Source organism: Penaeus monodon, chromosome 5 (genome assembly GCF_015228065.2).
Source record: "Penaeus monodon isolate SGIC_2016 chromosome 5, NSTDA_Pmon_1, whole genome shotgun sequence".
Lineage (NCBI taxonomy): Eukaryota > Metazoa > Arthropoda > Malacostraca > Decapoda > Penaeidae > Penaeus > Penaeus monodon.
In genome coordinates, this window is record NC_051390.1 from 37,873,695 (window position 1) to 37,886,194 (window position 12,500).

The 12,500-nt window shown below is 46.4% G+C and overlaps 1 protein-coding gene across 5 annotated transcripts in view; it reads right to left on the reverse strand.

Moving 5' to 3' along the window:
* Nucleotides 1–3,024: 3,024 nt before the first annotated feature.
* LOC119573193 (calmodulin) overlaps nt 3,025–12,500 on the reverse strand; it is a 31,711-nt gene continuing 22,235 nt past the window's right edge. Inside the window, exons 3-6 of one of the 5 annotated variants that reach the window (XR_005228777.1) lie at nt 9,832–9,973; nt 9,603–9,703; nt 8,347–8,444; nt 3,581–6,811 (exon numbers count right to left, since the gene is read on the reverse strand). Coding sequence is in view for 2 of the 5 variants with exons in the window: in XM_037920287.1 (XP_037776215.1) it covers nt 6,783–6,811; nt 9,603–9,703; nt 9,832–9,973 (272 nt within the window). In the remaining 3 variants the exon portion in view is untranslated. Of the gene's footprint in view, nt 6,812–8,346; nt 9,704–9,831; nt 9,974–12,500 lie in introns of all 5 variants that reach the window. The other 4 variants (XR_005228776.1, XR_005228775.1, XM_037920287.1 and 1 more) reach the window with 4 other exon arrangements.

The following is a 12,500-nucleotide window of genomic DNA, read 5'->3' on the forward strand; positions in this document are numbered from 1 at the left end:
ATTTGGGATGGCGTGCGTGTCGAGACCTGGCGAGATTAACTTTTTTTTCAGGGCCCATTTTTTTTTTTTTTTTTTTGTGCGTGCGCGTGTGCGTGTGCGTGTGTGTCCTCATCTAAATTTGCGTTATCTGAGTTTGAGTGAGTGTGCCTGAGTGTGAGTGTTAGTGTGCGTCTTAGTGTGAGCGTGTATGTGTTAGAATGTGAGTCTAAGTATGATTGTGTGTAAGTATGAGCGTATGTTTGTCTGTGTAAGGGAGAACAAATATGCGTTTATGTGAGTGTGACGTACGTCTGAATTTGAGTGTGCGAACGATATGAGAATTTTCAAACTGTAGAAAGTGGTCAGAAATACTATGTGATCAAGTGTGCAAGTCTGAACATGTGCGAGCATGGGCATGCGTGTGTGTAAATATGAGCATGGATATGTGACCGTCTGGCTTTGCCTATATGAGTACAAGTATGAGTGTGTACGAGTATGAGTATGAGTGTGTGTGAGTATAGACAGGAGAGAGAGAGAGAGTGCCCGAGCATTCGAGTGGCTCTGAGTATGTGTGTGTGCCTTTGGATATGTGTATCTCTCCGAGTACTAGTGTGTTTGAGCCTGAGTGCGAGTGAATATGCGTGTGCCGGAGTCTGAGTGTGCCGTCTGCATTCGAGTGCGTGTGAAAGAAATGGTATTTCGAAACCGTAGCAAGTAGTTAGAAATACTACGTACCCGAGTGTGTGTTCGAGTCTCAGTGTGATTGTGTGTGTAAGCATGTTATGACACAATTTTTTAATCTGTAGAATGGAGACAGAGGAACTTTGTTTTTATGACAAAGTTCAGAGAGAAACGCATGCGATTATGTTATCACACGAAACAATTAACAATACCCAGTAGTTCTCATTGTCAATAGAAAATCACGGTCATAGACAAACTGAAATTAGCATCGTGTGTTTAGATGAGATTTCGTTATTCTCCCCCGGCCTCCTGCACGACACTTGTGAACATAAATCTATTGATACTCCTAAATGTAACAAGGTTAGCCGTCGTTACGAGATGGAGAGAAAAAAAACGGCCATAATCTTACTCTTGTATACAGGCAAACTGTTTGATAAGGTAAGTCCCAAGTACGTAAAGACGATATGATTTAGTGGAAACGTGCCAGTCATGATCGGCAGAGATGAGAGCAAATAAATGTAATATCAGCGCAGTAACACGTGAAATGATGCTCGGTGCCAACTTATGTTGCTGTGCGCAACTTGCCAGACGTTATGCCTGAAGTTGAGGCTTTCCTGGGAAAGCAGTAATTGGTCTGCGAGATTCTTTAGTTACATGCATTTGTTGTACGAGAAGCTTCCCACTTCAGACGAGCTTTTGAATTTGGACTTGTTTAAAATTTAAAATTTTACGATTTCGTCTCAGCTCTACGCAATGGCAAAAATAAACTAATTTCATTCATATATTTCACAAAACAACCATGTTCTTTAATGAGGAGAGAAGTCAGCCAATTCTTCCAACTTTATCAATACCTTCTAGCTTGTGTAAACAGTGCCGTGCGTTTATGGATACTAATTACAAATACTACTGAATGCACATAGATCTGTTTCCAGGCTACATTCTTAATGTACATTTTGACACTACATGCATATAGACACACACACACCATTCTTGGACAGAAATGCATATATACACAGATTCTCACTCACTCGCTCTCTCTCTCTCCCCCTCTTTCACTCACAAACTCACAAACTCACTCAGAGATATACATCCATTCCAACACAACAAATAACCACACACCAACATGGCGAAGAGTATGTATACTCGGAGGTGCTGGAGTGTGTCCTGACCGGTGACGTCCGGTTTACGTGATTCAGGTATAACAGGTGTATTACGTCATCTCGTCATAACCCGGATATACATGCAGGTATATTTTTATATGCGCAAATTGTATGTTGTATGCATGTTATACACGAGTATCATTCACAAATCATAGAAAATTACACACTTCCAACATCCTCCAGTGTTACTACCGCAAGTATACGACTCACCCACAGTACATCAAAGTTCATACAAAGCGTTCATCCAAGTGCACGCTTAAACATACGGAACAGCTATGACACTAAAATGGTAGACCTCTTTTTATACTTTCTAACACATACTAAGTATGCATTATGTTCGCATGCAGAGACATACTTGTACATGAACTGACGCACACACTCGCATATATACGCATGCATAGACGTACAACACAAAGTACTGACGTAGACGTATTACACAATGTTCAGAGACAGACACACACACTTTCTACATCTTGGCTCTGGTCGGAAAGCAATTTGCTGTAGGTTCTGTATATGCTCGCTCGTGAAATAAAAGCTGTGTTAATCCGTCATTAGGTTTCACGTGCTACTAGGTGCTGCTCAGTGTTTTGTTCATCTGTGGTAGACGCTCTTTTCATGTTGTACCCGTAGTAGGGGTCGATGAGATCACTTGTGTAATATACATTCAAGTACTCAACTGGGCCTAAATGTTATATTCAGAGGACAATTGTTGTGACGTTTCCATACTGATTAAGTCAATAGATATCAATAATAAACCGTAATCTTATTATCATTTTCTTTCCTGACCTTTATTTGCTATGCATCTCTGGGCTACAAACTTTTTGCTAGTGTCTATAAAATAAGAATTTCCACTTTTTTCCACATATCATAAATTTGCTTCCTGCGAACTGAACGCGCGTTCAAACACCACGGCTTCTGACTAGCGTTTCCAATAACACAGCCTTGGTTGCAGGACTTTCTTGAGAGGCTAATTCGGTTCCTCTCTGTGAAGGATATAAATATTGACTTTTCATCTAGTAATTTACATGTACCATTACTTTATAGTGCCTTTTTTTGTAAATCTAAGGTGGTGTTCCATTAAAATAGGCACACACTGGCCTGCTTCCCCAGTGCATTCTTAGCGGGTGGATGTTGACTGCTTCGCGGTCCCCATATCACTAGCAACTTCTTGTAGAGTGAAGGGTTTATTAATAAAAGATTTGAATCTTTCTTGATCTTTTTTATTCAATACAACATGACATCCGGTCCTCAAATTACTAATGGAGTCCTGGTGGTGGGGTGAAGCATCCGCAGCGGCTCCCCCGCCCCCGCCACCCACACCCACTACCAACAATACTAGTGCGACCCCACCCACCGCCCACCCGGCCACCACCACCACCGTCCGCCGCCCGAGGCCAGCGCCCCCGAAGCCACGTGTGGGTGCCAGGGGGAAGGGCTTAGGCCGAGGGCGGGGCGGAGGGCGGGGCGAAGGACGGGGAGGGGCCTGGCTGGTGGAGGCTAAAGGTGGCTGCTGGGGCTCCGGCCCGCCCCTCCTGCACCTTCACCAGGAAACCTTAGCTCGAATGCGGCAATGTTTGAAAAGAGCGAATGGGCTTGTCAGGAGCTGCGGCTACTTGCTAGTGCCGCGGCGGTGGCACAGCGCGCGCGGCACCAGCGGCCGGGAGGAGGAAACAGGCTCACAAGTCAAATATGTTTATATAAAAAAAGGGGGCCCAAACATGACAAAAACTAATGATATTAATTAACACTTTTTTTTCCTTTTTTTTTCTTTTCTTTTTTAAATGGTGCAGTGATGGGTGGATGGGGCGGTACGGGGCGGCCGGGCGGCACAGCTGCCCCTCGCCGCCCACACCCCGGAGACAACAGGAGCAACAACACCTGCTGCTGCTGCTGCTGGTGTTGTAGTGGTGATGGTAGTGCGGGGACGCTCTGCGGTACCGAGTCTCACTAGCTGAGGGGGTGGGGGTACGGGGCCTGGCGGGGAGGGGAGGGACACCCACTGCATACCCGACCCCGCTCATTGGAGGGGAGGGGAAGGGGGGCTGGGGAGGGAGGCAGGGGACAGGGGCGGACGGCGGAGGGGGCGGGAGGAAGGCGTGGGAGAGGGTGTGGTAAACTTGACTACGGCCTCGCACAGCCGATTTTTTCGGTCGTATTTACCACTTCCCTCTCCCCCCACACTCCCCCCCACACACGCCACGCCCCCCCTGTTCCCTGGGCCTCCCTCCCACCCGCCCTCCTCCCCCAGCCTCCAAAGCAGGGCCTGAGAGGGGGGGCGACCGGCGAGTGCCACCACCACCCACCCTAGGCACGCACGCCCAGGGGGGCAGCCCGGCGAGTGCCTCCACGCCCCCTCCCCGCAGGTCTCCGCTCACCTATCGTACCACACTAAAACAAGATTACGAGGCGCGAGGAGCCCCACCAAACCCAAGGCAGGGTCCTCGCCCTCACAAAAACATAGCAAGTTTTAAAGGAATGTTCATCACGTTGTGTAGTTGTGTCGAGTGTCGCAGTGTCTGGGTCGAGATACACAACGTAACTACACCAACGCACCAGCAATATAAGGATTCCCCCAAATGAATCTAAAATAGCCAAGCAGGGTGGGTACCCGGCGCCGCACGCCCATCCCACACCGAACCCATCGCTAGCGCCCGCCCACACCCCAAGGTGGTGGGCGGAGCCAGGACCGAGTGGTTGGGAGGCGGGCGTGGTTGCCATGGTGACCATCCTGGGCGCTGCACCCCAATGGGGCGTGACAAGAACAAAAAATTAGAAGCTTAACTACAATCCGCCGTCAACTGTTGAGACCCTGATAAGCATGGCAAGAAAGAATTGAAAGAAAAAAAAAAACTTTCTTTACATGACATGTTGCAAGAAAGACGAAAAAAACTTTTGAAAGAACTGTATTTCTCCTACACAATAATAATTATAATCATAATATCCATTATTTAATCAGCATGGTCTATCGTAATCATAGTATAAGTGGTCAAGCTCGCTGGCAAAGGCAACAGAGCCTTTGCACAAAGCGGCAATGTTAACAAACAAGTGATGTAAACAATGCAGGGAAGTGGTGGTTGGGAAACAGAAACAGTCATGGTTGTGTGACGTGCCTTACATTAGTATTATGTAGTACAAGAGGAAATTTTTTCAACTTCATTTTTGTTTTTTGCAATATGTATACATTTGCTATTCCTTTAAGAAAAATTGACAAAGACACACCTAACAAGAAATTACATGATACGGAAATGTACCAACTTCATTCAACCAACACAAAAATACAGCGCACCCTCTCCTTCCTTTCTTATTTACCAGAGAAACTAACTTCCAGACAAACTAAAATAAAAAAGGCATCGCAAGGCAGCGATCTTCATTAAAAAGAAAAAAATTCTAAGAGGAATTTCAAAAAAGGTCCAAAGTAACCCAGCCTGACCATTGGCCAGACGGGATACTATCCTCTTATCAAATATATTTCACGAACGCAATGGTTCTCTCAACTAAAAATAATAATTTTGCTACAACAGCTTGTAAAAACTGACCAACCTATTTTTATATATATTTCCATTCTTATTCAGAACTGGACAGACAAAATGAAAACTTAAGGAAAGAGCCAAGTAGTCTTGAGAGACGAGTAAAGGGTGGCTGGCCTCTCGGGTGTTCAAAAGTCTTCACGTTGTTCAACAATGATGGAGGAGATAACGGCGAGAAGTCTTCGCAGCGACAGTACCCACCGGCGCCTCAGCCAGCGTTGCGTCACCGGTCACGGCCACTCGCGTGACCCGCGACCTGGCAACCTTCACGACGTCAAGGTGGCGGAAGTGAAGAGGTCACCCGGGGCGGCCGGCCAAGCCAAGCCAGGCTCGCGGCGGCAACCACAACAGTCGGATGGCGCCACCGCGGCGGCTTCGGCAGAGGCACGGGGTCGCGCCTCGGCCGCCCGAACGGCTACGTGGGAGAGCACACCTTGAGGGCGGTGGACGCGAGCTGGCGGCAAGATCTTCAAGGCTGTCCCGGTGGGTCTGACGACGACGTCCACGAAGCCTCCCTACCCTTTCATCACAAAGTATCGCTTGCTACTTCGAATATATATTCATATAATATACATAAATGTATGTGTAGTATATATATATAATCACTGGTTAAATAGCAACATATTTTCCCTTTTTTCTTTCCAGAGGTCCAGCCACCCGTGACGCAATCCCTAGGACAACCAACCCATCTATAACGGCGCTACCGCTACTGACAGAGTCACTTACTCCTGCCAGGGGGATAAGGTTCAGCCACGTCCCGTCAGCATCCTCCACGCCCTCGTCTGGCGCACACCCCACACTTACACGCTCTTTTCCGTCGGTTCTGATCGAATGTTTCTTTTCCAATGGTTGTCTCAAAGGTGTAGTCCGATTTTTACCGATCTTATTTTTCTTTTGCTTGTCCATTTTGGCTTCGAATTTCATGCTGCAGGCGGACGAGAGATGCCTCACGGCCCGCCTTCCTTGCCACCGAAAAAGATGTTGGTTGTGGCTGCTTGCTCGCTCGCTTTCTTGCCGTTTAGTCGCTTTTGTTCTTGCTGTAGCTGGTGTTCTGCTGGCGGGGTGAGTAGGCTGGCAGAGGGGCGAAGGCGGAGGGAGGGAGTGGGGCCGTGGTCATAGTAGCAGGAAAAGTGGTAGAAGTAGGAGTAGGAGTAAGAACAGAGGAAGGGTTATAGTAGTAATAGTAGTAGTAGTAGTAGTAGCAGACGTAGAAGTAGTGGTGGTGGTGGTGGTGGCTGCTTGATACTGCTGCTGGAAACTCTAGCCGAGAGCCAGATCGTGTATATGAAGGCAATAAGAGTTAGCAATTAAGAGATAGTGACGACTCGTGTATTACAATGTTTTTTTTTTAGCGGTCCGTTAACAAGATAAATTGGAAAGCAGAAAAAACTGTTCGTTTGAAATTTGTTTACAATATTTAGGAGGCGCGATCACTTCACTTCGAGGTCATCATCGTGACGAACTCTGTTGGGGAGAGAGAGACCAATTAGACGTTTCATAAAACACCATCTTTTGAAATATAAGCAATCACAGCCAAAAGTGCAGAGTGCATACATTTACGTATGCGTATACATATATACGTGTGTATGTGCGCATGTACGTGTGTATGTTTGTGTGTATGTGCGCATGTACGTGTGTATGTTTGTGTGTATGTGCGCATGTACGTGTGTATGTTTGTGTGTATGTGCGCATGTACGTGTGTATGTTTGTGTGTATGTGCGCATGTACGTGTGTGTGTGTGTGTGTGTGTGTGTGTGTGTGTGTGTGTGTGTGTGTGTGTGTGTGTGTGTGTGTGTGTGTGTGTGCATGTGTATATGTATATGTATATGTATATGTGCGTGTGTATGCGTATCTGTATGTGTATATGTGCACGTATGCAGGTGTATGCGTATCTGTACGTGTAAATGTACATGTGTGTATGTGTGTGTGTGTGTGTGTGTGTGTGTGTGTGTGTGTGTGTGTGTGTGTGTGTGTGTGTGTGTGTGTGTGATGTAATTATATATATTTTATATTGTATTTATATGTCATATATTATATATGTATGTAATGTAATATATATTGTTATATATGTGTATTTGATATATTATATTGTTATATTATATTATTTGTATTATATAATATATTATATATATATATATATATATATATATATATATAATAATTATATAGTATATAATATACTATATTATATTATATAATATAATATAATATTATAATTATATATATATATATATTATAATATATATATATATATAATATTATATATATATATATATATATATATATATATATTATATTACAAAGTGCATAAAAAGACTTCCACCCAAAAGCAACGAACTACGTACGACAGCACACCAACAATGTCAGAGATAAAAAAGTAGTATATCATGTACTTCTCTGCATGAAAACGTACCAGCTGCAGGTGCACCAGGCCAGTTCGCAACTCGAGCACCGTCACGGTACTTTCAACTACCTCTCACCAGCAGAATCCTCAGCTTGGCCCCCGATATAAAATATCACAATGGACGAAGACCCCAAACAGACAGGCGGGCAGGCACACACGCAGGCACAAACACACACGCACATACATTTTTCGCCTCGGGACCATTCGCACACGTACTGTAATCAACCAATAACCCAAGTTCCTTCTCTTCTCTCTTCACAAACCTGAGACAATTAGCTCCGTAGGAGTTAGTATGATTACGTCATGCTTCCCCACATGCCTTGCTAGACTCACACTGGTTTTAAGATCTTTTTGATGAACTCCCAAACATTCTGCGAGAACCATATCCACAGTCACATTTTTCATCTGAACAAGGACATAAGCGACTGGGGAAAACTATAACACGCCCCTCGGAAATCTACCTACGATTAGCAAACATTCACACAGACAACCACCCTTCAAACACCCACACATCCAACAACAGCGGTATATATAAATAAAAAAAAATTAACAAAAAAAACGTAGAACAAGGAAAGTACATAAAAGCGAAACTAACAGATATTATTAAGGGTTAAGGTCGGCCAGCCACGGCCCGACGGGGGGGGAGGGGCCGCAGGTGGCGTCTCTACTTAGAAGTCATCATTCGCACGAATTCTGCAAAAGAAAGTCGGACGGAAAGTCTGAGGGCGACTCATGCAGGACTAGAAAAAAAATAAAGGTCTACTTCTACAGTTTTCTTATAAGGCAAAATAAAATGTAAATAAACAAAATGACAGATGGCAGACTAACACACATTAATGTGTAGTTTTCTCAGTTCATGTGTATTATTCTCAAAAGACAACTACAAAATAAATGCTACAAGGTTTAGCAAATTAAACTGATAAACTAATAATCTCAAATATCTACAAACCAAAGAAACTATGGAAGGGAGAAAATATAGAAAAAGTAATCATGCAACGTGAAGAGGACGTTAGTACATGCGTTGAGTGCAAAAGAAGCCGGCAAGTCCTAGTGCAACCTAAGTGACCTTGAAGTGGGAGGAGGGAGGAAGGGCGAGAAGTAGAAGAGGGTGAGGAAAGAAGGGGGAGGGAAACTGCCACCAATGGGGTGCTTAGATGTGTGCCATGCAAACGACGCAGATTTTCGCTCCTAATTCAGCCAATATATCCTACGAGACCAGCTATGGACTTCTTACCAGATGCCCTCCACCCTTGATTTCCAGGTGTATATAAAACATATTAATGAAAAATAAGTACATTCTGGTAGCTTCCAAAATGCCCACACCACCTTAAAGGAAAGGTTGAAACATCTGTCCCTCCTTGACACCCAACTTCTGCAATGCATTCTGCATGAAGTGAGAGTGGCTTCACAGTCTCCCTCCCATTTCATAGAGTCCTGTTTTCCCAACTTCCATGCTCTGTATAAATTACCAACTCTTTCTGCACTCCCAACCTTTGCAAGGCAAACCATCGGCTTTTCTGAAGTCCAATTAGCTGTGATCACCGCACACCACACGCAGTACTAAAGACCCGTGCCTTAGAAGTGCTACTGTGCAGCAGATATTTAGTAAACCATCTCATGCAAGCCCCTACAACCCACGCACTCTTCCTCAAGCACTCAAGTTTTTTTTTCCTTAATGAACCCAAATTTCCCTCGATTTCCAAGCACCGAGTGTTTCCGTGAGCTGCCAATAGATCCACCTAAGTTCTACCTCCCAGGAGACTCGCAGGTGGAACCGCCCGCTATCCAATAAACAAGTGAAAAGGCCGCAGCGAGGGCCATAAGCCTTCGTCTCGGACCTTTCGAACTTACCCTCATAATTGACCTGACCGTCGCCGTCAATATCGGCTTCCCTGATCATCTCATCGACTTCCTCGTCAGTCAGCTTCTCTCCGAGGTTGGTCATCACGTGCCTGCAGAAACAAGGCTCATAGAGGAGGCGTCATGGACAGGAATAACACCAGCAACATATTTGATTAAAACAGCAGCTTTGTCACGCCTTCAGGAATAGGGTCTAGTGTCCAGCGCCCCTCCAACTGACCTGAGCTCGGCCGCAGAGATGAAGCCGTTGCCGTCCTTGTCGAACACCCTGAAGGCTTCCCTGATCTCTTCCTCGGAGTCGGTGTCCTTCATTTTGCGGGCCATCATGGTGAGGAACTCGGGGAAGTCGATTGTGCCATTACCTGCGGGGGAACAACGGATTTTAGAAGACACGGCAAGGACAACAAGAGCAAGAAAATCACTCTCATTAGAAAACTTAAACAAGATGACATGAAGCCCGCCATAACTGCTAATTCCTTCGTCCTTATTCCCAAGTCAATTACGACAATTTGCAAGCACACAGGAAAGGTAGGATAAACAAACACGAGACTCGCCAACTGGCAAACAATAAGGTCATTACTGAATGGTCCACGTGGTCCTCAGCGCAATCATCGCCGCACAATGGGCCACTGTCGAGGCCAGCTGGTGGAGATCCAATCAACCCATTCATAAATTATCACGAGTATCTCGTGTACAGACGCGGAGCAGAACGTAAACACTGGCGCTGTTGTTGCTGCTGCTCTTCTTCCCCCCCTCCAACCTCTTCCGTTTATTACCAGCTCCCTCTATCCTCTCCCATTTTTTCTTGATGTTCATCATCCTCCCCAATGTTCCCCTAATATTCCATTGTTTCATGTCACTTCCTAACCTGGTGTCATCCTTCCCTTCCACCCTCTCTTCCCACATCCCAACCTCCCCTCCCACTCTCCTCCCTACCGCAATGTGCATGATTCACCCGGCCACAGCCCGGCGATGACTCACCGGCACACCGCCTGCTCTGCCCTCTGCTCGCACGCACGTATGAACGCAGTTTCACTCGGCTGTGATGATCTTTTATGCTAGTTATGAGTGACAGTGGCGTCATGGCCAGAGGCTTACTTTGCCTGCGCCGACGGTTGCTCGAACTCCTTGGGGCGGGGGGGGGGGGGGGGGGGGGGCACTTTCGGCATGGGGATTAATACCAACTGCTTTTGTGTATCCTCTTAACGTTCGAAAGGGAGGGAATGAGCGGGTACCCGGCTGATTGGTGATCTTCCGTTAGCTCATTACAATTTGTAACGAATAAAGGTTACCTATAATACCGACATTGCTATTGTTGGAACTCCATTTGATAAACAATACACAGAGCAAATCACCCGGAATAGAAAAAAGCAAGCCAATCCATCCGTTCTCTCTTACTTGTGCTTCCAGTTACTTTTCTAATCCGCGAGGCCGGCGATTGATGGTTGTTTATGAATAATGCCAGCCGATACGCCTCACATGCGCTTGTTTGTGTCTGTGCATGTTATTTTTTGCGTGTGAATTTTCCGTTCCCTGGACAGGCTCCCAAAGACTCCTTCCTACCGCATACGATTTTCTTTCTGGAGCGGAAGAATGTGCGCTCGCGAGAGGACTATCAATTGAATGTGGAGATCGGGCGTTGGGGGAAGAGAGTGCTAAGTGTGACGGGCTAACGGTCTCGTGCCAACCGCAATCTAAAGCGGTAGATGCTATTGTACGCATCCTGGCCCGGCTCTAACTGACAAATGCTTTATCTACGGCCAGGTGCAGCCAGCGGCGGGGTAACTCCAGTCGAGAGGATGTAAAAAGTGTGGCGCGAAAAATAGCAGAGAGGAGGAGAGAAGATATGCGAGGGGAAAAAGGAAGGAAGGAAAGAACGATTTACTATTAGTATTAGTGACTCCTGGAATTGAAGATTAAGAGGCATTCGCCCCCTACAACGACCGTTCCAAAGCGATGGTCCCAATACTCACAAACGTGAGATCTTGAAGACTACAGGCGAATACTGCAAGCAGTGACTTTGCAACAACAAGAACTATCACGAGCAAAGACCCAAATGAGGCGAGTGCCGAGTTGCGTCGTGCGTTGTTGCGTTCTAAGGGCACAACGCACGGCTGTATCAAAGTGCGAGTGTTTACCCGCCGAGTAAACATTCGCGAGTTGGGCTGCCACTCGCTAAACTATTTTTCTTGGGGCGCGTATACATGTCTAGGCGGAAGACAGGGGTTGAGCCCTGCGAGATTTCTTCCGCCGCGCAATGACACCGGAGGCGCATCCTACGGCCGGCAGGGTACCCTTCCCCTCTCCCCCGCCCTCTACTCTCCGAGTGCTGCCCGGCCCGAGGGCGACTGCGGAGACCGTGGAAAAAGAGGAAACCAAAAAATACTTGGAAGAGGTTAACACGCCCGCCTCGCTCCGAGAACTTGCGCTTGGCTCGTCCTTTTGCCTTTCGCGCTACCGATTGCCAGGCGTCCGGCCTTAGCTTGTAAACGAGGCCCTGTAAATATCAAATATTAGCTTTACCTTCTCCAAACCAGCAGTGGAAGGCAATGAATATCTTCTCCAATTATAAGTATACGGACGAAAGAAGAAAAAAATGCGGAAGTACGGTTCGGAAAAGAGGGGAGGAAGCGAGGGAGAGGGGGAAGAGAGGGAGGGAGAGGGAGAGAGGGAAGTTCCCCACGTGACACTAGAGTTCCCACGCACATTCCACAAGCTGCTGTCCTTTCCTCCGCGATCAAGAGTACAAGAGCTATTCCCATCTGGAGAATATCGCGGCCTGCGCGCGGCAAACTTTCCCACGCCAAACGCCTGCAGCAGTGACGCTTGATGCGGAAGACCAATGAAAAGCTTCGCTGAAACTAAAAGGGAAAACACGAAGGGGAAAAA